At 36.5% G+C, this 26,184-nt stretch overlaps 1 protein-coding gene across 1 annotated transcript; it reads right to left on the bottom strand.

Annotated features, from left to right (window-relative positions):
• Positions 1 to 11,766: 11,766 nt before the first annotated feature.
• LOC118619624 (apoptosis inhibitor 5-like) lies at positions 11,767 to 24,560 on the bottom strand. Its single transcript, XM_036246310.1, is given in 4 exon segments — positions 11,767 to 11,930; positions 11,933 to 13,101; positions 13,103 to 13,453; positions 24,523 to 24,560. Coding segments are annotated over 4 exon segments (1,722 nt in total).
• Between the last annotated feature and the right edge of the window lie 1,624 nt (positions 24,561 to 26,184).

Genomic DNA, 26,184 nt, shown 5'->3' with positions numbered 1-26,184 from the left:
TTTATTATTGGGTATTTAGGCTACCTCTGATTTTCTGTTAATTTAAACCATGCCCTGAAAAGTACAACAGTAAAAGCATAACTGCATTTTGCTGACCTGGATTCATGTCTCAACTGTGCCATTTTCTATTAGAAATATGGGGTTAATTATTGATACGTTTAACTCCAGTTTTTTTTGTTTTTTGTTTTCCTTATTTGAAATGGTGGATAGTAAATAGTATGTACTTAGCAATTGTTGGGACTAAGTGACTTAAAACACATAGAAAAGAAAAAGCTCAGCATATAAGAGTAGTAAATCTGTGCTAGTATATTATAATGTAGTATTACTAACATTTTTTGTACATAAATCTGCATTCAGATTATTTCTCTGAAATAAATTTCTGGAAGTAGATTTGCTTATTCAAAAGTGGTTCTTACTTCCAAATTGCTTTCCAAAGTAGTTGAGCTACTTGATATTGATAATCTAAAGGTATTTTAAAACACGAAGTTTGTTCATCAATATAAAAATAGTAAATAACTCATTCAGAGAATAGCATGGTTTTGAGAGACACTGGCATGCACATTTGTCTTTAGATGTAAAAACAAACAAAAAAATATATGTATTAGAAAACATTATGTACATTTGATTTTTATTTCATCTTTTTTTCAAAAGCAGATAACCTGAGTTTCACAAGGTTGAGCAAGCATTTTATAAGTATATACATATGTTCTATTTTCTTGAGTAGGGAGAATAGTCCTTGTAAATCTCAGGGAAATGTGTCTCAAGAAAAGTAAAAAACCGCAAGTCTAAACATAACCCTCTTAAATATGTGACCTGCTGATCTGTTTGAAGAACTTCAAAGGTATCTTTGTTTTGCACAGCCAGGTATGCTATTCAGTGTAAACACATGGTATTATTAACTTTTATCCTATTTATTTTGGCTTATTGTCTATAACTTTTCTAAAAACTAAAAGGAAAGAGTGAAAGCATCTACTAAGTAATATTTAGTATCATGTCTGTGCTATTATTTTGAAGTTCACTTTAAGTATAACTAATTGAAGCTTTTAAAATAGGTTCCAGTTACCTATTTTTGCTGTAATGCATTCAATTAATAAATGTACTAAAATGTTTTATTTTTTTCGTTTGAAGCACATACAAAGTTTTTTGACCTTTTGACTAATTACATCTAATTAGAAGACTTATTGAAATATAGAGCACAACACAATTTACATTTATTTTTCCCTTTGGGGGGGGCTGCTAACTACATATTTGCAAAGAGCTAATCAAGAACCAGTTTCTTTTAGGTGCAAATGTATTTATTATCCTATTTCTCTATACATTCATATGTTCAGAAAACAGAAAGTCTTGAAAGTTAAATACATTTTGAGTACTTAGAAAACTAAAGGTAAACTAGTAAATAAAATAAAATAAAATGAAGTTAATCTCACCTTTGGGTCAGGATAAAAACAATCCTGGCCTGGCCGGGTGGCTCAGTTGGTTGAAGCAATACCCAGTACTTCTGCCAAAATTGATGGGTTCCATTCGGGGTCAGGGCACATACCTAGATTGCAGGTTTGATCCTTGGTTGGGAAGCAACTGATCAATGTTTCTCTCTCACATTGATGTTTCTCTCTCTCTCCCTTCACCTCTCTCTCTAAAATCAATAAAACATATCATTGGGTGAAGATAAAAATAAATTGTCAAATAGGTGGGCTTTTGACTGACTGATATAAAACTCATTAGAGCTCCAATTATATTCAAGAGAAAGACATGGCTTCCTTAAAGTGGTTTTCCTTAACCTTCCCTCTCAGGGGCTTTCTGGATTTTAGATAAGAATGTCAGCTATGCTAATGTGAAAGTTGCCTGAGAAAAGGGTCAGATTAAAAGTCTGAAATACAAATCACTATTGAAAAGTAAATTGCTGAACACTTACCCTACTTGTCTGTTCCAACTCTGAGCTGAGCATAGACATCATTGGTAAGAGAAAGTAAACTCTTATCTATTCAATTTAGAATTCTTACTTGAATTTGATAACTTGTATCCAATCTTCTTTAATTGATATAAAGATAAGATCCAAGGGAAAAGATTGGAAGTGGAAAGTAAGCATGTCAATGGGTCTCCCCTATGGAAAGTTAGATGGAGAGACCATCTATAGGTCCCCAGCCTGTCTGTTACTGATTTGAAAGAAAAATCACAAAATAATGAAACGAAAGGCATTTTTATGAAATCAGTAACAAGAGTCTCATTTTTGAATCTCCACCAAACCAAGATCTTGGAGCAAATACTGTGACTCACTAGGTGGTGACTCAGCAGTGAATTTTGAAATAGAAATTTAAATAATTTGGAAAGTTAAAGAATGAAAAAAGTGTTCTGCCTTAACTTATCTGATAGAATATACTTAATTGAAATAAAAATGGGCTATCATGTTACTAGTGACTGTAGCCAGTGTCTTAGATCCCTTGTAGCTCCTTCCATTTGTACCTGAAGGAAGTGTCTTATGAAAGGTGTTTCCTGCCCTCTCAACATTATCCAGGGGACCTCCTTGGAGATTAACCCAAGTGAGGGTGAAACTTCTACTTAGGAAGTGAAAACTTCCCCATTATTTCTCTTGTTTTAAAAGTAAGACTTTTTTTTTTTTTCCTCTCCAAGAGACGTTTCTTTACTAATGAACAGAGGTTACCACAGGGTCTTGGAAATGAATCACCTAAATGTAAGATGTTACTTGCTCAAATTATATTATTAACATAGACTCTAAGCCCTTTATGCATAAGAACCACAAGCGTCTTATTTATTTACTGTTAGGCATTCTCAACAAATATTTGTTAAATGAATGAATAAATGTTCATAAATATAAAATACATCGACCTTGCCCAAGTTGAGTTACCACATTTATCTCTTAATTTTAATTGATTAAAACTAGTCCCCTGGCCAGTTTTGCTCAGCGGTTAGAGTGTTGGCCCAAGGACCAATGAGTCCTGGGTTTGATTCTAGCCAAGAACATGTACCTCGGTTGTGGTTCATCCCCGGCCCTGGTGGGTGTCGTGCAGTAAGCAACTGGTCGATGTGTCCCTCTCACATCAATGTTTCTCTCTCTCTCCCTCCCACTCTATCTAAAGATAAATAGAACAATTTATTTGAGTGAGGAGTAAACAACAACAACAACAAAAAAACTAGTAACTACATGCCTTTATTAAATTATTTGTATCCAACTTACATGCTATCATAGTTTCATATGTTTATATTATAATAGCTGTTTCCCCTTTTCACTTGGTCCTGGAAATTTTTTTTTTAAGAATATTTATAATTTAAAAAATTGTTTTTGTGCTTTCTAAGTAGCACTTATAAAGAGTATAAATTTTTGCCCTGGCTAGGTGATTCAGTTTTCTGAAGCATCATCCCAAACACCAAAAGATTGTGGGTTCAATTCCTTATCAGGGCACATACCTAGGTTTCAGGTTCAATCTTCAGTCTAGGGCATATGGGAACCAACTGATTGATGTTTCTTTCTCACATCAATGTTTCTCTCACTCTCTCTTTCTCTCCCTTCCTCTTTTTAAAAATCAATAAACATATCCTCCAGGGAGGATAAAAAAAAGTATAAATTTTCAACATAATTCAATAACTATTTTCTCTAATCTCTTCATTTGAACAGTATCTTAAAAACCCCTATATACACATAGTACACACACTTATAATCATGGCTGTGATTAAACTAATAGTTTCCTATCAATATGAACTCCCTTAGGATATCTCCAGGGATCCAGAGTGGGTTTAGATCTCACACTTGCGAATCAGTGATGGGAAGAGCAGAAAATATTACTTGAAGAGGAAATAGAAGGGCAATAAATCACACATTTTGGGTCTCTGAAGAAGGGCTAATATTCATGCTCAGACAATTTTTACCTTTCGAGTTTTATGGGATGGTGAAGCATGAGTAGATAAGGTTAGGATACCTTACAGCACGTAGTAAAGCTGATGAGTACAGGGATGAAACTGGGCAAGGCTTGAAGCATGAATCCGAAGCCAAATTCACTGAAAGAATTTAAGATATTGTGTGTGGTCATAACACTAATTATAATTCATATAATATTCAGTCTTTTATTTTGTAGTGGAGCAAAACTAAATATGAAGTGTTCAATTGCTAAGAGAATTGTAAGCCATTCAGAAGGATTACTCAAGATTAGAATTCGAGTATCAAACATACAATATTCAAAAAGATAAACCCCCTTTTAATTCAACATGTTAACATATATGAGGTATTCTGAATCAGATGTGAATTTTAGAGATACAAAAATATTTTTCATATCTGCTAAAAACCACTGTCTACAGTTTATCTTATTAGTCATGATTGTATGTCAGAGTCCAATTCTGTTTAAAAGAAGAGCTTTTTAGGTGTAGATTCAGAGACATTTATTTTCTGTACAGAGGCCTGATCTACTGTTTTATTGGAACAGTATTGAGTTTCATTTGATTACCCCATCAATATTGTCACAAAATTACCACGAAGTTTTTATAATGTACTTTCACACATTCCGGCAAGAATTAGCGCAAGTAAAGAAGGATTTTTGTTTTTTTTGTTTTGCTTTTTCTCCTTCGGGGATTAATCACTATGTAGTTGAGAAAAAGTGCATGTCATTATAGATGTCATTCTAAGAAACTTTAAATTATAATTTCCCTCCAGTTATATATTTTTTAAATTTAAAAACTTTGTTTTATATTTATGCATAGATTAATTTTTTTATATTATATAAATCTCTTCTTTTGAAGCTATTTTTGTTTCTTTGTTGTTTTTCTTTAACAGCAATGTTAGGATCACAGCAAAACTGAGAAGAAGGTACAAAGATTTTCCATATACCCTTCACCCCGATGTATACATAACCTCCCCATTATTATATCCCCAACCAGAGTGATACATCTGTTTCAATGAATGAACCTACATCAACACATCATAATCACCCAAAGTTCATAGTTTACCTCAGGGTTTACTCTTGGTGTTGTATATTCTGGAGTTTGAACACATGTGTAACGTATCCATCCTTATAGTATCTATCATACAGAACAGTTTTACTGACCGAATATCTGCTGCACTTCACCTGTTCACCTCCCCATCTCCACCCCAACCACTGGTAACTACTGATCTGTTCACTGTCTCCATAGTTTTGCCTTTTCCAGAATGTCATATAGTTGAACTCATGCAACATGTAACCTTTCCAGATTGGCTTCTTTCACTTAGCAATATGTATTTAAATTTCTTTCATGTCTTTTCATGCTTGATTGCTCATTTATGTTTAGCATCCTGTTTGGGTGTTCCAGTTTATTTGTTCATTCACCTACTTTAGGACATCTTGGTTACTTCCAAGTTTGAGCAATTAACAAATAAAACTGCTATAAACATCTGTGTACAGATTCTGCTTCTTTGTACTTGTCTTTAAGACTATAACAAATTAATGCATATTAAAAATAAATTCGATCAGTCCTTAAATATAAAGGGTAAAATATGAGAGTCCCTTCACCCTTCTCTAGTCTCTCTTCTTTATTTAGTCAAAACTAAGGTTAAATACTCTTAAAATTTGCATTGAAATTGGGTGAAACATAACTAAAGTTATTTTTAGTGTGGCAGGGCAATTGAAAAACAAATGAAATATTCTGAGATTTTAAGAATTTCTTTCAATGTGAAAAAAATGCACCTGAACTGAGTAAAGATTAATATATATAGGTATCCAGGTATATTTAGATTGTTTAGCTGTATTCGAATTCATATAGCTATATCCTAGACAAATGAGTTTTGAAAATATATTGTTTGGCAAAATTTAGTTGTTGTTTTTTCTATTCTAGTTTTCCTAGCTATGTTTTAGAAAAATACTAAAGTTAAGAAGAAAATAAGACTAGAAAATTTTCATAAATAAATTTATCTTAGCAAAAACTAAATAATGTCAGATTTTTAAAAAGAACTAAATGACAGATTAAACATAACTAGACATTAACATATTATGTTAAAAAAAAAAAAAAGAAAAGAAAAGATTTATCTCGTTCCTCTTATCCTTTTAAACAACAACAACAAAAGTTTTATAACCCAAGACAATGTTTCTAGGAAAAAAAGGGTCATCCACAAAATATTTTTAAAATATTGTGATCATCTTCTATAATTTACTAATATTGAGGACTAACGCAGATTTTTAGAGTTGGATTTTAAAACATTTAATTTTGAGTTATAGTTTAAAAGAACAAGTCAAAAGTCCTGTATGTTTTTGATATTCAATGATTGAAGAGATTCACATTTTCCTTTTCTCTTGGTATTCATTTACTTTACTTTAACAGAAACTGTTCCTTCATGACTTATCACTGTATGGGTTCTTAACTCAAATAGGAGAAAGAATTCTAAGTTCCTTTACTACAGTTCACCTCATCATTTGCTAACCATATTTCAACAAACTGCTGTGTTTAGTTTTCATCTCCTGCTTCAAAATTTTCTGTGGTTTCCCTTCTTTCCTTCTAGAAGTTTTACAAATAAATCTTCAGGGTATTAAAGCATAATGTCTTCTTTGAAAACCTCTAAAAAATAGTTATATACAGTAAAGAATTAGCTTTCTTACTACATTTAGCCAGAAAATATCAAATAAAGGAGAACATTTTAACCACAGAAAAATAAATTTAGCTGAAGAAAAAAATATTTAAAGTGAAGACTATTTAGTTTCAGAAGTTAAGAAAAACAACTCAAAAATAAAAGTCTAACAATAAAACATTAATTATACCTGTTTCATAATGACTTTAAGTATGTTCATAAACACACATAGTTGTTCAAATAACGTGTTCTAAACTATTTTTTTCATAAGTAAAAAAAATGATTATCCCAAAGTAATAAGATACCTACAGTGATTTCCATAACCCCAGCCGTGCCTACCTCTTGACCTCACCGTGCTCCTTACTTGTGCTCACAGGCATTCTCATTGTACCTCAAATAGACCAGCCACCCCCAGGACCTTTGGGCATTGCTGTTTCTTTCTCCTGTGAGTTCTTTCCACAGATATTTGCACTGGTGATGTCTTCTCATCATTCAAGATTTAGTTCAAATTTCATTTTCTGACCATATTCTCTAATTAGCTTCATTACCATTGGTTTCCTCTTTATCATCATACTCTGTTTTCTTGTTTGAATAGCAATTATATCTCTCTGCAATTGCCAATCTTATTTAGTTGTCTGTAGACTGTCTTCTCTGCAGATTTAATTTTTATGTGATGGGAACTTTTTGTCTTGTTTTCGTTCTACTGCACAATTCCAGAAGACAATATATCATAGTTATTGAATAAATGTTTTTATAATTATTTAGTTCAATAACACTTTTTATGACATTCAATATTATTTTATAGTAGTTTCAGGTGTATGGCACAGTGGTCAGGCAATTATACAATCTATGAAGTGATCTCCCAATAATTCAAGTACCTACCTTGCACCATACATAGGTATTATAATACTATTGACCATATTTACTGTGCTGTACTCTATATCCACATGACTGTTTTGTAGTTATAAACTTGTACTTTCTAATCCCTTCACCTTGTCCCCCAGTCCTCCATCAATCCTCCTATCTGGCAACCAAGAGTTTGTTCTCTGTCTCTATGATTCTGTTTCTGTTTTGTTTGTTCATTCATTCTCATCTTAAGATTCCACATATAAGTGAAATCATATAGTATTTATCTTTCCCTGTATGAATTAGTTCACTTAGCATAATACCTTCTAATTCCATCCATGCTGTCACAAATGGTAAAAATTTATTATATTTTATGGCCAAGTAATATTCCATTGTGTATATGTATCACATCTTCTTTGTCCATTCATCTATTGATGAGCACTTGGGTTGCTTCCATATATTGGCTATTCTAAATAACATTGCGATGACATAGGGGTGCTTATATCCTTTTAAATTAGTGTTTTAGGTTTCTTTGAATATATACCTAGATGTGGAATTGCTGGTCATAGGTAGTTCTACTTAAAAAAATTTAAAGAATGTCCATATGTTCATACTCTTTTCCATAGTGGTTGTTTTTATGCCAGTACTATCCTTTATTAATTACTACCATCTAGTAGTATACCTGACATCAAACTATAGTTTCATGTCAGATAGCATGATACCTCCAGTTCTTTGTGACTCATTTTAAAAAAGTTAATATTTAAGAAATTTATCAATTCTTTTAGGTTATTAAATTTGGTAGCATATAGTCTTGCATAGTATTTTTGTACATTCCTTTGTATTTTTGTGGTGTCTGTGGTAACTTCTCCTTTTTCATTTCTGATTTTGTTTATTTGAGTCTTTTCTCTTTTTTTCCTTAGTGAGTCTAACCAGAGGTTTGTCCATTTTATTAATCTTTTCAAAGAACCAAGTCTTTGTCGCATTAATTTTTGTATAGCCTTCTTGTTCTCTATTTCATTTATTTCTGCTCTAATTTTTATTATTTCCTTCCTTCTGCTGACATTGAGCTGCTTTTATTTTATGTTCTCTAGTTCTTTAAGATGTATATTATGTTGTTTACTTGGAATTTTTTTCGTATTTCTTGAGATAGGCCTATAATGATATAAACTTCCCTCTTTCACTGCATCCTCAAAATTTTGATATGTCACCCTGGCCGTTTTGGCTCAGTGGTTAAAGTGTTGGCCCGCAGACCAGAGAGTCCTGGGTTTGGTTCCCACTAAGGGCATGTACCTTTTTTGCAGTTTGTCCCCGACCCTGGTTGGGGTGGTGTGGGTGGCAACTAGTCACTATGTCTCTCTAAGATCGATATTTCTCCCTCTCTTGTCCCTCCTCTCTCCTTCCTGCTCTATCTGAAGATAAATGCAAAATGTCCTCAGGTGAGGATAAAAAAAATTTTTTTGGTATGTCTTATTATCATCACCATTTGTCTCTTTGCAACTTTAGATTGCTCCTTTTATCTCTTCTTTGACTCAGTTGTTTTTTAGTAGCATGTTGTTTAATCTCCACATATTTGTGGTTATTTCTGCTTTCTTTTTGCAGTTGATTTTGAATGTCAAGGCATTGTGCTCGAAAAATATGCTTGGTATGATTTCAACCTTCTTAAATTTGTTGAGGCTAGGTTTGTGACCCAACATGTGGTCTATGCTTGAGAATGTTCCATGTGCACTGGAGGAGAATGTATAATCTGATGTTCTGAGATGAAAGGCTCTATAAATGTCAGTTATTCCATTTGGTCTAATGTGTCATTTAAGGCCAATATTTCTTTATTGATTTTCTGTTTAGATGATATATTCATAGCTGCCAATGATATATTTAGGTCCCTTACTAAAACTGTTTGTGTCACTTTCTTTTTTTAGTTGTTGTAATAGTGGCTTTATATATTTTGATGCTCCCAGATTGGATGCATATATATTGAGAAGTGTATTTGTCTTCTTGATGTAATGTCCCCTTTATCGTGATAAAATATCCATCTTTATCTCTTGTTACCTTTGTTACCTTGAAATCTATTTTGTGAGCTATGAGTATGGCTACACTTGCTTTCTGTGGATGCCATTTGCTTGGAGAATCATTTTTCACCCTTTTGTTTTGAGTCCATATTTGTTTTCGCAGCTGAGACAAGTCTTCAGAAGGCAGCATATGGTTGGGTATTGTTTTTGTGCTCCAGTTTGCTACTCTGTGACTTTTTATTAACGAATTTGATCCATTCACCTTTAGAGTAATTGTTGATGAGGATTTCCTATAGCCATTTTATCTTTTGTTTCCTGGTAGCTCTGTATCACCATCGTTTCTTTTCCCTTTTGTTTCTGACTGTTGTTTTAGTTTGGTGATATTCTACCATTTTGTCCTGTTTTCTCTTTTTCAAGTTATGTATCTCAGTTTCAATTTTTTTTAAATTACAAAAGGAAATTTATTTCAAAAGCATAAGGAAACATTTACTTTTGAACAATGTGATAAAGAGGTGTCTTGCAAAAGAAAAAAATCATGACGAAGTTTTTTATTCAAATTTCTGAAGCAAAAATAACCTAAGTTGTGCATTATTGCCTTAGGAGAGGGAAGGAGAACAATGAGTTGGTAAAAGAAGAAACAGTCAACACCAGACTTGAAGTAGAGTCGACTCTGCTTAGAGTTTACAAATATTCTTAAAAGAAAAAGAAGAAAAGTTACACTTAAATGTTCAAATTTTATGTAACTGTAGTCCTAATAGAGTTCCTATACTTGAAATGGCTTTAGGCCACCGGCTGATCTGCCTCTGAGGTGACCATCTGGTCACAGTTTTCAGACGGCAAGCCCATGTTCCTATGTCTGTTCAGATTCCAAGGAGCTGGAGTTCAGCTCACTGTCTTTTGGAATGTTTGGATTATTGCCACCACTCCATAGTCATGCCGACCAACTTCTTTTGCTCACTTGTATAATTCTAGTCTTCAAAAAATACTTTTCCTATAAACATGTGCAGTAATTCTAACAAAGGGGTTTTGCTTTTTCCTCAATGTATAAAGGTTAACAGTAATGAAGACACCTGCATTGGAATCACTAATTATTCCTCAAAAAAATATGTCAAACTACTACAAAATGTCAGACATTGGATTTGAATAGCAAACTTGAGAGGGAAGATTAACTGTGGAACAAAACAAAAATATATGCAACATTCAAATACAGAGCAAAGGGCCTATGTTACTAAAAATGCCCATGACATTAAACACTCCACAAACCCCCCCATCTGTTGTTTTAACCTAAAGATTCTATTGGCTAACTTATACAATAATTTTGATTAATAAACTGAAAAGTTAAAATCTTCAAAGTGGCAAAAGCAAACAGAGAGCATCCCTTCTTATTGGTACAGCATGTTATCAAGTCACTTTTCCTGGACTGCCCTGGTTAATAAATCCCCAAATTCTAAATTATTCTATGTCATCCTGTGGAAACCTGTTTGTACATCAGATTCAATATTTTGGCTGTATTTCTCCAAAAGGGATTTCCAAACTCTTCTTTGAAAATACAGCCTTTGCTTATTTTTAGTTTTAAATAACAATAATCATGTAAGTGCAACGGACTCAAAATCTCTCACTACTGAGAGGAAAACCTACATAACAAGTTAATAATGGATTCAGCCGCAAAAGGGTAATCGCCATGTTAAAGATGACCTGTTCCTGGAATTTAAAAAAATGATTTATGTTGTGTAGTCAAGTTTCACAGCATGCATATGTATATATACACACACACATACATACGCTTATGTATGTATATATATTATACATACACATTTCTATTCAGATAGTAAGAGCCCAGATTTAAAAGTTTATATCCCAACATATGGAGAAGAGTTAAGTAAGCAGTGCAAAGCAGCTTACTTTCTCCTAAAAAGGTAGTATTTCTACATTTTAAGAAAGCTGATAAATATTTTGCTCTTAGGATACTATGTAGGAATGCTGAACCATTGCCTAGCAGCTTTATTACAAAAAAATGAAAACAAAATGTTAAGATTGACCATTACTCTTCTCCATATATTGGGGGGAAAGAAAGGACAGAGGGGAGAAGAAAATCAGTAATCTTTCAAAACTGATGATCTTTACCAGTTATCAGAAATAGACTGAATTTCATTATATTTTAGACTTGAATAGCTCTCAACAAATTATTAAAAGTAAAAGATTCACAATATGAAGTCTGAATGATGATGATATTGCAAAAACAAGATTGCTCACAAAGCATCCCAAAATATCGCTGTGGTTTTACCTTGGACACAACCATGGTCTGTTACAAAAGTAGATCATACATACAAAGGTATAAAGAGCATTAAGTTTTAGCTGAAGGCAGCAGTCCTTTTAAAGGGACATCCCCGGCAATCCAATGAGTAGTAGAATGTATATAAGCTCATGACAATGCTGAAGAATGTGATGTTTTATTCGGTAGAGTCTTCCTCGACTACGATTTCCTCGTGCTCCCCAACCTCGGCCACCTCTACTTCTCCTGAAGGCTCCTCTCTGTCATAATTAAAGTTGCCCAAATTGCTGCTGTATTTTCCACTAGGGGGATTATAAATCTGCCTGGCACCCCTTTTTGGTCCTGCTGGAGATTTCTTGGGTGGTGAACCGGAAGCTGTATCTTCAGTGGCTCTCTTTTGCCCGATTTCAACCTTCTGTGCAGGTTTCCAGGATAATGTTACTGTGCTCTTACAAGAAGGAGGAATGTGGAAGAGATCCTTGATTAAAACATTGATGTTATTTGTTATTTTCAATGCAACAACTTTAATTTTGTTCTCATCTGTTTTCAAGGCCTCACCTGTTTTTCCCTGGAGAGCCAAGCGAAGTTGTCTGATATAAACCTGCAGGCCTCGTGCGAAGTACTGCAGCCTAATTTTAAAATCTTGGAGCTTTTCCGCATTCAGTTTGGCTGTTAAGAAATCTGGAAGTTTTCGGCCCAACTGGTGGAAGCTGTACAACAAACATCCCACATAACTGAATTGCAGCTTAGGTTCTTCATTACCAGCATTCTCCTCATTTTCTGCTTCTGGCATGTATTCCAATAACTTGTCAAACTGTTTCCTTAAGTTGGTTTCTAGCTTGTGCATGTCACCACAAAATGAACTCATCTCTGCCAACAGTTTCAATACCTCCAACTGTATATCAAGACCTTCCACTGGAGTAGTCAAGGAGCTGAGCTTAGGGAGAACCTGCTCACAGAAGTAAGTCACAAACCTTGTGGAATGCACGTTTTTAGAGAAGAGGGGTACCGCCTGCCGAGTGCACTGTAAGCGCCTGTCCACACAGTCGGGATCTGACGGGTTGAAGGTTTGTTCCAGGTCAGCCTGTTCAGCCACCAACTCTACAAGTTGCTGTCTTCCACTCACTGTCTGTAAGCTCTTTAACCCAGATAGTATCTTCATGAACAGGACAAATTCTTCACCAGTCACATCTTCTAGGACCTTTGTGGATTCAGTTAGTCTGAGCTCCTCTACTTCCTTTGTTAAGACTTCATCTGGTAAAGTCTTAAGTTTTGTAGAAAGGAATTTGATTGCTCGTTCTCTAACAATGTCCTCTCCTTGAAGGATTTGGCTGAATAAGCCACCTAAAGTCCCTTTTGCACCCATCTTAAATATACTTAACAGAGCATTGTTCACTAAATTAAATTCTGCAGAGTCATCTGTCTGCAAAAGTTGGGGGAAGATTTTCTCCAGTGGCAAATTGAGGGAGCTCTTTAATTGCCTGCCGTCGAATTGATACATCTTCATCCCCACAGAGGTCTAACTGTGCATTGATAGCAGAATCAGCCAATTCTGGAAAATGCTTAAAGAATTTTGGAATAAACTGAGCTGCTAATCTTTTTTCCTTGGTACCACCTTTCACACCATCCAATATCACTTGATAGGCATCTTTATGCTGGTCCACTTGCTCCGTGGCATCGGCTAGGATGCCATCGTTGCGGTAAAGCTCCTCCAGGTCGGCCTGGTGAGCGACAAGCCGAGGCTCGCTCCTGCTGTCGTGGTCGTCCTCGCCGGCGCCACTGCCACCCCTGAACTCAATTTTTTTTTAGTGTGTGGTTATCATTAGGTTTATGCAAAAGATACCATATATATATATATATATTCTTCTTCTGAATGCATCTTATCTCCTTTCTCCTTTGTAAATTCAGACTTTTATGCCCCCCTTTTTATGTATTTGTTGCCACAAATTATCCCTATTTATTCTATCAGTTCATTTTTGAATTGTAGTAGCTATTGTCTTTTTCTTTTTGAATGGCTTGACCTCCTTTAACCTTAATATTGTATTTAAGTGTATAATACCCTATTCTGAAAAAGGGTTGTAATATCCTGCTTCTGTTTGTCTGTTAGTAACCTTATTCATAGTTTTTTATCCTTTTGTTCTTTGTTTCAAGTAGGATAACTCTTCTAGTATTTTCTTGTAATGGAGGTCTTCTAGTGGTAAACTCCCTTAGCTTCTATACGTCTAGAAAAGTATTCATTTATCTTTTATATTTGAAGAATCACTTTGCTGGATATATTATTCTTGGCTGGTAATTTTTCTCTTTCGGTAGTTTAAATATTTTATTCCACTCTCTCTTAGCTTGTTTTTGATGAGAAATTTGATTATAATCTAATGGTATTTCCTTTATAGGTTACTTTCCTCTTTTCCCGGGCTGCCTTGAGAACTCTTTCTTTGTCGTTAATTGCTGACAGTTTTAATATAATGTGCCTTGAAGGAGACTTTTTGGATTAATATAATTAGGTGTTCTGTTTACTTCTTGGATTAAAGGATTTACCTCTTTCCATAGGTTTAGGAAGTTCTTGTTAACTATTTGAAAAGGCTGTGTTCCTTTCTCTTTCTCTTCTCCTTCTGGTATACCCATTATACTTATATTGCTCTTTCTGATGGAGTCAGATAGTTCCCATAGAGTTCTTTTGTTTTGTTTTTATTGTTTAACTCTCAGGTCTCTCTCTTCTTTCTTCTGTATCATTCCTAGATTTCTATCTTTAATATTACTAATTCTTTCTGCCATCTGGTCAGCTCTGTCCTAAGCTCATTGGTGCACTCATTATTTGTTTTATTGAGTTATTCATCTCCATAATTTATATTGGGTTATTTTTAAAGTATCAGTCTCTTTGGTAACGTATTCATTTTGTTCATGGATTTTATTTCTGGGTTCACTAAACTGCCTATCTGTGTTTACTGGCTCCTTGTTAAGTATTTTCAGACATGCAATCTTGAATTCTTTTGTCATTTAAATCACATATTTTCATGTCGTTAAGTTTATTTTCTGTAGATGTTTTAGTTTCTGTATGAGCTGCCATGCTACCTTGGTTATTCATGGTATTTCCTGGGTTTCTTCTCTTGCCAGGCATCTATGAGTGGCACCTCTCTAGTAGAATGACAAGAAGTTTTTCTTTCGTTTTCCACTAGGTGGTGCGAAAGCACAACTTGTTTAACTAAAAGCGGTCCCTGCTCTGGCTTCTCAGATCTCTGCAGGCAGTGAAAACTGTTCTGCTTTCCCTGGAGACCCAGGCATCTACTCTATGACCAGGTTGCTTCGGCCCTAGAGCACCAACCCCACAAGGAAATGTTTTGGTTGTAGTTCTGAGGCTGTGAAATTCCGTTGCTATCCCCTGCAGCCACATGCTGCCGGCAGTGCAACCTCGATGGATGGTGGGTGAACTGGGGGACGCTGACTGGTGCTTTTGTGGCTTTGGTCTCTCAGTGATGGCGACTGTTAGATCTCAGTGCCCTTACCTCTATATCTTCACCTGTCCCTGGGATTAGCCTCAGCGTGTGGCTCCAGTTTTCAGGGTTTCATGTAATGTGCTCTGAGGCCTGCTATTAACTATGGAAAGGTGAGTGGGGGGAGCTCTGGAAAGGTGAGAAGAGGCAGCTGAACTGTGTGGCTTTGTTTTTCTGCCTGGCAATAGTAGCCACCAGACGGCTGCACCATACCTCTGCTGCACACTGCGTCTGTGGCATGGGTTCAGCTCTTCTCCCTTCCCTGCCCCCAGCTTGCTCCCACCTGCCCACTTTCAGATGTTTCAATGTGTGGATCTCTCAGACATGTTTGTGTGCTGAGCAGAGAATCCTTTGTTGAAGTACAGCTGTTCGAATTGTTGTAACTTAAGGGGGAGAAATGGGGGGAGAAGTGGGGGGAGCTCTCAAGCTGCCATTCCTCTGACGTCACCCCAACTTGTGGATGTGTTCTTGCCTTCTACAGAAGTAAGCAATCTTTTTCATCTGTGTGGAGAGTGGCTTGAAGATAATTTGGATGAGACCAGATGATCCCCACTTCTCTTCCTGCTTCTCAATGTTCCCTCAGGATCTCATGTCAGCACTGGGTCACAGGAACAGGCTTCATCATGGGACATCTTCATCATGCAGTCATGTTCTCTTATCCATTCAGCCATGCTATGTCTTTCGATTGGAATATTTAATCCACTTATATTTAAAGTAATTGTTAATAGGTACATAGTTATCGTCATTTTATTAATCATATTTATGGGTTTTTTTTAGCTTCTTATTTAATAAGTCTCTTTAATATTTCCTGTAATACTGGTTTGATGATAATAAAGTCCTTTAGCTTTTTGTTATCTGGGAAGCTCTTTATCTCTCCTTCAATTTTGAGTAATAGCCTTGTGGAGTAGAGTGGTCCTTGTTTATCATCACTTTAAATATTTCATGCCAATCGCTTTGACCTGAAAAGTTTCTGTTGGTAAATCAGCTGACAGTCATATAGGAGCTCCCTTATAGGTAACTCACCGGCTTTTTCTTGCTGCTTTTGAAATTCTCCCTTTGTCTTGAAACTTAGCCATTTTGATTATGATGTGTCTTGGTGTGAGCCTTTTGGGATTCATCTTATTTGGAACTCTCTGTGCTTCCTGGATTTGTGTGTCATTTTCCTTCACCAGGTTAGGGAACTTTTTAGTAATTATTTCTTCAAATAGGTTCTCAGTTTCTTGTTCCCTCTTTTCTCCCTCTGGCACCTCTAGGATATAAGATGTTGTAGTGTTTTATTTTATTCCAGAAGTCCCTTAAACAAACGTCATTTTTTAAAAAAATATTTTTTCTTTTTGCTGGTATGATTGGATGTTTTCTTCTACCTTGTCTTCCAGATCACTTTTATGCTTAATCAAATCTATTGTTGATTCTTTCATTTCAGTTATTATATTCTTTATTTCTGACTTTTCAAAAATGGTTTCTATGTCCTTTTTTATGCTACTGAAATTCTCACTATATTTCTCGAGCATCCTATAACCATTGTTTTGAACTCTGTTTCTGGTAGATTGCTTTATTTTATTTAGTCATTTTTCTGGAAAATACTTCTATTGTTTTATTTTAGACATGTATTTTTATGTCTTCATTTAGGCTGCATCTCTGTGTTTGTTTCTGTGTATTAGGTAGATCTACTATGTCTCCCAGTCTTGGGTAGGTGGCCTTATTTAATAGGTGTTCTGTGGGTCCCAGTGGTGCTGTGTCCCTGATTACCCTGAGCTGGGTGCTCCAGGATTGTCCCTCATGTAGGTGTGCCCTCCTAGTGTAGTTGATCCTTGATTGTGGTTGGCATGTCTGTGGGTGGCTTGATTCTCAAGATGGTTGGCTGTGAGGATTGGTTCTGATCACAGTATAGGATCTGCCATGTGGGGCTGACCTCATGAAGCAGAGTCCTCCCCCACACACATGGTCTGGTGCCTGCTAATATCTCCCTTTGAGTGTGCCATTTGTGGCGCTAACTGTGGAATTCTTGGTTGTGGTCTGAAGCCAGCCACCAGGTATATTGGTTCTGGGGTCTCTTGGGTTAGCCTATCCTGTAGGTAGTGTCAGAGGCTTTCTGTAACCAGCCCTGAGCTCCTTGCTAGGAGCTACCAAGTGACACACAGTTACTAGCTGTGTGTACTGTGCCTGGGTGTATGTGGGAAGTGCCAAGTTGCAAACTGAGGTCAGCTTATACCAGTACCAGGCTTGGGGCAGGTCAGCACAAGGCTCAAGGCATGCTGAGACCTACCACCAGCTGCTAGCTGCCTGTTGGGCTCAGCCACTTAAAAAACCTCTAGTAGTGGTATTCATATTGTGTTAGAGAAGTTCTCAGGGAGTCACCAGGGTGGGGTAAAAGGTATTGACCAAGTTAGTGCAGATTCAAATATGGCACCAGGGAACACTGAGGCCACTCAACAAACACGTTGGGGAGCACTGAGGCCAGCTGCCAAGCCCCCCGGGACCTGGGAACTTGTGCAGTTGGTGGTGTATCAGGGTGTCAACAGGGTGGAGTTAGTAGAGCTCACTCAGCCAATGCAGATATGACTGTGTGGGGGGTGCTTAACACAGAAACGGTGGCACCTGTCAGTTGTGGGCAAAAGATGGCCCTTTTCCAAAGCCACACAGTTCGTCCTGTGTGTCTCTGGCATCCCCCAAGCTTGGCCAGAATTTCTCGAGAGTTTGTTTCTCAAGTCAGACTACAATGTGAGTCCAGGCTGCTTACAGAGCTTCAGAACTTGTGTGGTTGGGTAGGGTGGGGCCTCAGGCCTCAGGAAGTCTTTAATTTTTTATTTTTTTTACCCTCACCCGAGGACATGTTTGCATTCATTTTCAGATAGAGTGGGAGGGAGAGAGGAAGAAAGAGAGAAAAACATCAATGTGAGAGAGACACATCGAGTGGTTGCCACCCACAGGACCCCAGCCGGGGCCGGGGACAAACTGCAATTGAGGGACGTGCTCTTAGAGGGAACCAAACCTGGGACTCTCTGATGCACTGGCTGATGCTCTAACCACTGAGCGAACTGGCCAAGGTGTGTCCTTCAAAAGGAGTTAATATGGCTGACCAGGCTGATGCTCTGGGGGAAGGGCTCTGCATAGGAAAGGCAGTGTTTGTGGTTCTCAACCTAAAGCCACACACCGAGTTTCTCATTGTGGGTCTCTTGCATCCTCTGAACTTATCTGAAACTCCTGTGAATTTTTTTTTTTTTTTTTTTTAAAGTTGCAAAGCAGGCCCAGGCTGGATGCCACCGATAGAACCTTGAGTCATTCATGTATTGGGTTGGTAGAACTTCAGGGAATTGTCATCAGGCTAACTGATGCTGTGTTAGGAGATGGCCCAATCCAGGAAATATACTGTCAGTGGATTGTAAATCAGGAGGACTCAACATGGGGACATTGTGGCTCTCCCTTAAGACTTTGTCCCAAAGCCACACAACTCAATCTTTCCTTTCTTTGTGTGACTCTGGTGGACCGTCCCCTCACCCCAGCTTTTGTTCCTCTGCCAGAGCCACAATAAATGCCTGCAAGTAGGAGTTTGTGAGTTGTCCCTTTAAGAGGACACGGGTTTCCAGCAGCCTTGACCTCACCTGGGTGAACAGGATCCCTGATGATTTTCACTGCCAGATGTTATGTGACCTCCCCTTCCTGGCACTGGTGTTCCGAGTTGGGGAGCCTCACAGGCTGAGACCCCTTGCTCCTCTGTGGAGACCTCTGTAGCTAAGGTACTCCTCTGAATTCTCAACTGCACACCTGAGTGAGGGACCAGCCTGTTTTGCATCTCTGTCCTTCCTACAGGTCTCAAGGTGGCTGCTTCTATATATCTTTAGTTATAGGACTTCTATTCAGCTAGTTTTCAGATAGTGAATGCAGGTTGATTGTTCAATAATTTAGTTGTAATTTTGATGTGATCATGAGAGTAGGTGTGTGCAGTTTCCACCTACTCCACCATCTTGACCATAACTCTGTTAAAACTTTTAGCCTTAACAGAATTAATTCTACTTGATTGGGAATAGAGAATCATAACATTTTACAAATGGAAAGACTTTACATACATAGAGCTCAACTATCTTTTCAGTGTTATCATCACCAATAAATAAGTGCCTAATTTGAATAACCTGTCCATTTTGAATTTGCTACAATGGAAATCTAATGCCTTCTAACAACCATTTTTTCATTATTGTTATAAAATTGTTTCATAGAGTAAACATAAATTAATTTATTAACTCAGAAAACTTTTATTTATCTAAAACCGATTTTGTACCTGAGCATACTCTAGAGATTGGGATATATCATTGAACAGAGAACAACAATAAGACATGCTTGTTCTTATGGATCTTATATTCTAGAAAGAACAGAGAAGTAATTAAATGAAATATAATAAACTATAAATGTCAGAGTATCAGAGTACATGAAAAGGTGATATGTAGAATAGGATGAGTGTGCTCAGAGGTTACAGGTTCTGGGCAGGTTGAAATTTTAGAGAAGATAGTTAAAATAGGAGATATGTTGAGAAATGAGGGGTCATTTCAGGCAGAGAGAATTACCAGCATAAAGACCTTAAAGTGGGGACAAGGACTGTGGAGGAGCAGCAAGGAGACCAGTATGACTAGAATTGCATTGGTGAGGTAGAGAGAAGACAAGGCAAGAGGGGTGTGTGTGTGTGTGTGTGTGTGTGTGTGTGTGTGTTGTGTGTATGAGGGAGAGAGAAACATTTAGGTGTTATAGAATGTTGTTGGCTTTTGTAAGAGCTTTGGCTTGTACCATGATTGAAATAGGAAGATTTTAAACTGTACAAAGTAATGCTGGTATTTCATTTATGATTTAAAATGATCACTCTGGCTGTCATATTGAGATAAACTGTGGGACCAAAGATTGAAGCAAAGAGACCAATTAACATCATGTTACAATAATCCTGGAGGAAGATGATTGTGGCTCATATCACAGTGGTTGTGGTTCATTGGTGAGAGGAAGACAGCCTAATTCCAGATACATTTTGGACATAAAATCAGAAAATATTTTTGTCAGATAAGATGTGGAATGGGAAAGAAAAAGAGAAGTAAAAATGACATCAGCTTCTTGGCCTTGACATCTGGTGTGAAAGACAGACTAAGAGGTCAACACTAAGCTCGAAGAAACTAGCAGGGAACCTAGGGAAGCAGTCCCTATAAGAGGTGACAAGAACCTAAACTAAGGTTCTACTGAACAACTTGAAAGAAATTTAAAAAAAATCTTAGAAACATATAGTTTACCAAGACCAAATCAGGAAGAAATAGAAAATCTAAATTGATCAATAAAGAAAATTGAATCAGTAATTTAAAAAAAAATCTCCCAATGAAGAAAAGCATAGGACCAAATGACTTCACTATTAAATTTTACCAAATGTTAGAGAAGAATTAATACCAATCCTTTTCAAACTCTTCCCAAAAATAAAAGAGGAGAGAACACTCTCATACATATTTTATGAGACCAGCATTATCCTGATAGCAAACCAAAAATGTCACTATAGTCATGCATCTCTTCTTTTTTTTTAATCCTCAGCCAAGGACATTCTTCCATATTTTCTTCAGATAGACTGGGAGGGAGGGAGAGAGAGAGAGAGAGAGAGAGAGAGAGAGAGAGAGAGAGAGAGAGAGAGACATCGATGTGAAAGGGACACATCGAGTGGCTGCCAACCGCACGACCAACCAGGGCCGGGGACAAACTGCAACCGAAGTACGTGCCCTTAGCGGGAACCGAACCCGGGTCTCTCTGGACCGCAGGCGGATGCTCTAACTACTGAGCCGAACCGGCCAGGGCAGTCATGCATGTCTTAATGGAAACACATTCTGAGAAATGCTTCACTAGGCAAATTCTTCATTGTACAATCATCATAGAGGCTGGAGTCCAAGGTCAGTGTCTAGCATGGCCGAGTTCTTGGTGAGGGCTCTCCTGATTCACGGGGAACTACCTTCTGCCTGTACCCTCATAAGGTGAAGAGAAAGAGCTCTGGTCTCCTCATCCCCTTAGAAGGGCACTAATCCAACCAAAGGGCTGTACTCCTATGCCCTAATCAGACTCAAATAATTTTCCAAAGGCTCTACTTCCAACTACCATCACATTGGAGATTAAGGTTTTAACATAAATTTTGGGGAGACACAAACATTCAGACCATAGCACCTATCAGTTTTGATGGGGACACTATAGGCAGGAAAGGCAAACAAACAAACAAACAACAACAAAAAAAAACCTTTGCTAACATTCTTTTCCTAATGATTTTTATTTTTGGTAAAGTTATATGGAAATTTCCACTCAACTGTTAGAAAATTCAATTGATGGAGTGTGCAGTCATGAACAGAAATTCTCAGTCCCAATGCAGGTCTGACACTAAATAGACACTAGCCACTAAGTTATTTATATTTTTAATGCTTTAATTTAACTCCTCTTGTACAAAATATTTTTAAGAAATCCCTCACTCATAGTTCTAATCATATGATTCAAAACTGTAGCACATGCAATCCAATGGTTAGTAAGATATTTTGTTTTATCAATCCAGTTACATCACTTTCAAGCTCCAAAAATTGGGGACTATTTTAGCAATACATATTTTAAAAACAACCATTTCTTAGACAACAATATTTCTAGAGGAGTTGTGTGGGGTTTTTTTGTTGTTGTTGTTGTTTGTTTTTTTTTTAAGCTCTTAAAGAGTAGGGGTAGAGATGACACTTTTTCACTTATAGTAATTGCTCTTGGAAACTCCTCGAGCCCAGGAGCCAGGAGTCCTGCAGGCCACAATGTCAGTCCAATCTGCACTGCGAAATAACCTCATAAGCACAGTGCTTGCAGGGGGTCTGTGTCCTCTTTGTGCTGTGGCTCTGGAAATCTTGTAGGACTCTGAGACTGAGAAATAATTGCCTTTTAATGCCAGTGCAGTTGTTGGCAGGACTGCCAAGTAGGGAAAGCAACACATGGCAATTTGATAAGGATGAATATCCTCTCAGACAGGGCATATGATCACTTGCGCTTTCCTTCCCCCCAGATGACTCCAGCCAAAGCATGACACGGCGAAGCGTTACTGAATGCTGGGAAGTCGACAATTCAGACTCATACCAGAAATACATGAAATCTAAGTTAACAGCATAGTTTTCTATGCTATGTATCTCAAATTATGCATCAAGGAAAAAAAAATAGTCTCCTAATTGAAAGGCTGAATGTGATAGACTTGCAGTCTATAAACTTAATGAGCAAATACAGACACTTTCTCCTCATGAACCACCCTTTTCCTGCTAAGACACCCGGGTCGTGCTTTCCAAAGCATACTTTATAAACCTTTCCCAATCAAAACTGACAAAGATATTAAGATGCCTTCGCGGTTTGCTAAATGCTTTCACATGAATAAGTAGACTACACAAAAATCAAGTGAAAGCTGAGATGTTGGCATTAATCTAAACTGTCCGCTTTGTCTGTAAATGTCTGATTTGCGCTGTGGTTTGGTGCACTACGGCAGCTCACAAAAGACATGGAACATTTAAAAAATATAAACTTCATGTTTATGCATGCAAAATGGAAACCCAAACACTGACTTTTTAAAAAAAATGAGGAAATCTTTGATGATATACAATGTAAACAGGGAAAAGAGTATTAAATACAAGTACTCGGGGCTGAGACTAGGGTGAGCACAGGGAAGCACTCACCATGGGTACAAAATTTAAGAGGGTGCAAAAAAAAACAACAACCACCTCCTCAATAATAAGATAAGTAACATTCAATGCTATATTTTAAAAACAGAAATTAATGCCATAGTTCCATGATAAGATGTAAGAAGTTAAATAAATGCAGGATCAGTATTACTTATCTTTTTCTTTTGCCTCAGTCTCCATTAAGGCTTGGCTTGGAGCTGTAAGTACTAAGTATCTTTTTAACTTATACTTCAGAACTTAGAAAAAATGCAGACATTCAAGGGGTCCAGCTTCAATGTAACATTCTAATTTTGGTGTGTTTTTTGTTTGTTTTGTTTTTGCACTAAGTACATTTTGTAGATATGGATTATAGCCTACAGGTCTTAGACTCTAAACATTTTAGTTGTGACTCTAAGTATACGCTGAGATCTTTAAGGCAGGGATCATGTCTTACAATTCTCTTACTTCACATGTTGCCTCATAGTATTATACAGATAATGATCACTGTCTAATCCTTCTAAGTAACTGGTTGGATTAAATAAATGCTGATAATAAACATGGCTTTCCCCAATAACCTCAGGCTCTCTTTTCTAATCAAGTAGTGACATACCACAGTAATACAAAGCGAAAGACTTTTACATGGAGAGACAAGAACTTTCTGATACATGTTTTAAATGTATTAAAATGTATACTTTTCATCTTTTTCCAAAAGAATTTAATTTGCTCTAAATTACATGGAAGCATTGTACTTCTTGGGAAATAAAAGTAAAAGCAATTTTATATTTCCATGTATCAATGTAACCAAGGCACATGGTATATTATTTTTGGAAAAGAGTAGTTTAATGTGAGATATAGGATAAGGATAATAAGAGAAAAATAAAATTATGGAGTGATTCACTTAATCAGAAACTTCAAATAGAAATTTCCTTTTAATAAAAATAGAAATATGGTTATTATAAATATAGATAAGATTACTTTACTTTGTATCAATTATAAATCAGTGTAAGAGTACAGTGAAACCTTTAGATGCCACAGATATAGACCACATCAGTCAGTTTATCAGTCATCTATCACCTTTTTCATTTTCTTTTGCCCATTGCCTTTTCTCATATGTGGCTATAACTATTACTGAATCACCAAGACTTTATGTAATTAGTTTACAAAATTTTAATGCTTTTTGCAACATCCAGGAGGAAATTAACACTTGCAATTTTGTACTATTTGGACATATTGCCCTGAAGTCATCTATATACTACATACCTCCCTCTGTCAAACAGCTATACCATTTCTCTGACAATCATAAATTGCCTTCTTAAGAGCAATTTTTTTTCAACACATAGGCTTCTATCTCATATATCTTTTATTTTTACTATATGGTGACTGCTATGCGTAAAATTGTATCTCCCCAAAATTCATACGTTGAAGTCCTAATCCCCATTATCTTAGAAAGTGACCTTATTTGGAGATAGGGTCTTTACAGAGGTTATTCAGCTAAAATAAGTTCACCAGAATGAGCTTTAATTCAATGTAATCTGTCTTCAAGAAAATGGGGAAATTTGGAAACAGACACGCATAAGGAGAGTGTCATATGAAGGTGAAGGCAGAGATCGGCGTGATGATCCTACAGACTGAGGAAGAGCAAGATGACTAGCCACCCACCAGGAGCTGGAAGAGAGGAGCGGAAACAGTTCTTTCTCACAGCTCTCCCGAGAGTAACTCCACCGACTCCTGGATCATGGACGTCCAGCCTCCAGAACTGTGATACAATAGATGTTGCTGCAGACACCCAGTGCATGGTACTTTATTACGGCAGCATGTAGACTAACACAATGACCAAATAAACTAATTTAGGTGTTAAAACAATTGAGATTTTAAGAATTTCTTAATCTAATTTCTGAATTTAATAACTTGAAAAAGCACTTTCTTTGTTGGCGTTCTCTCTTATTTTTTGACGCAAAGAGATACACATCTATATGTCATTGATTTAATAGGTAGGTGGGTAGGGGGAATAATTCTAGAAGCAATAAATTAACTTATGTTTATGATACACAACATAGTTTCATCTGTATTTAAATCAATGTCCCTTAATCTTGAAACACCTAATGAGGAAACATGGAGCTTAGCAATACAGTTTTACAAAGAAAATCTCCCTTCAAGAGAAACATTCTACATTAAGTTTTTATTATATGTATGACTAATTGTAATAAAAGTTGTTGGGTATGTGCTATAAGTGAAGTATTGTGATAGAGAATTCATCCAATGATAAAATGTATTTACCCTACCTTTAAGAAACTCACTATCAGGTCCATTCCATAGCTAACTGATCACCTACTATTGGTGAAAATTTAATGCTGACATATTTTTGTTTGTTTGTTTTAAACGTTTTATTCAATTAATCTATTTTCTGCTCTTTTATTAAATGAAAAAAATAAAAGTTGAATATATGACAACACTATTGTTATAAACAAACGCCAATACAATACCCAAGTTTCCTAAAAAGAAGTTTATATATATTAAGTCAGTGAAACTGGGATGTCTGACCACATATAAAGAAAGCACTGTTAAAAACGATTCAAATTAAAACTGAGCTTACTGTGTATAAAGTATTTAAATAACTTTGCAGAGGAAAAAATCACAAGAGAACAGCATGCAGGTAGACAGAATAAGTTTAACACAAAATTGGATTGTAAATCCATGCAAGTAGGAACATGAGGCTGCTCCTCCGGCAAATGCATGGACAAAATGTCTGATTCTTCTCTCATTCATGAGAATCTACTCGGAAAGTGTGGGTTTTGAAAACCTGGTGGGCCGGTGGGATGGAGTGCTACACTTGGAACAGTTTTCTGACCACAGTGCCAGATGGAAAAATGGCCTGGGGTTTCAGGAACCGATCCAGTTTGGTGGTAATATTTTCCAAACTTAACATGAAATACTTAACTCAGTCTTGTTTTTATTGGATCAGATCTGAGTGAGTTTACTTCTTTGTACCATTCAGTTGGTCTGAGCCTTGTTGATATAGGACATAAACAAATATTTCTTTGCCTTGTATGGGAAAGGAGATTAAAGGCATAGAAGTTTAATGTGGAAAACAGCCCCGCTGCTCTGTTAATCTCCTCCTTCGCCTCCGCGACAGATTTCATTGTAACACACGGAACTTCTTCCAAGTTTGGAATTTAGCCCAAGATTATCATTATTTACATGGAAATAACATCCATAAATGTCACCTGGACTTTCTATTAGCATACTTTTAGTCTACAGTATCAAAGAAAACTCATTTAGATCTGTATTAGGTTTTTGCATTTAAACTGCAGTTGACAACCACCAAAAACATCAGATACCAAATTCTTTACTATAAAGATTT

The sequence above is a fragment of the Molossus molossus genome, unplaced genomic scaffold (genome assembly GCF_014108415.1).
Source record: "Molossus molossus isolate mMolMol1 unplaced genomic scaffold, mMolMol1.p scaffold_m16_p_7, whole genome shotgun sequence".
Classification (NCBI taxonomy): Eukaryota; Metazoa; Chordata; class Mammalia; order Chiroptera; family Molossidae; genus Molossus; species Molossus molossus.
This window is presented reverse-complemented; position numbering and strand designations above follow the sequence as displayed.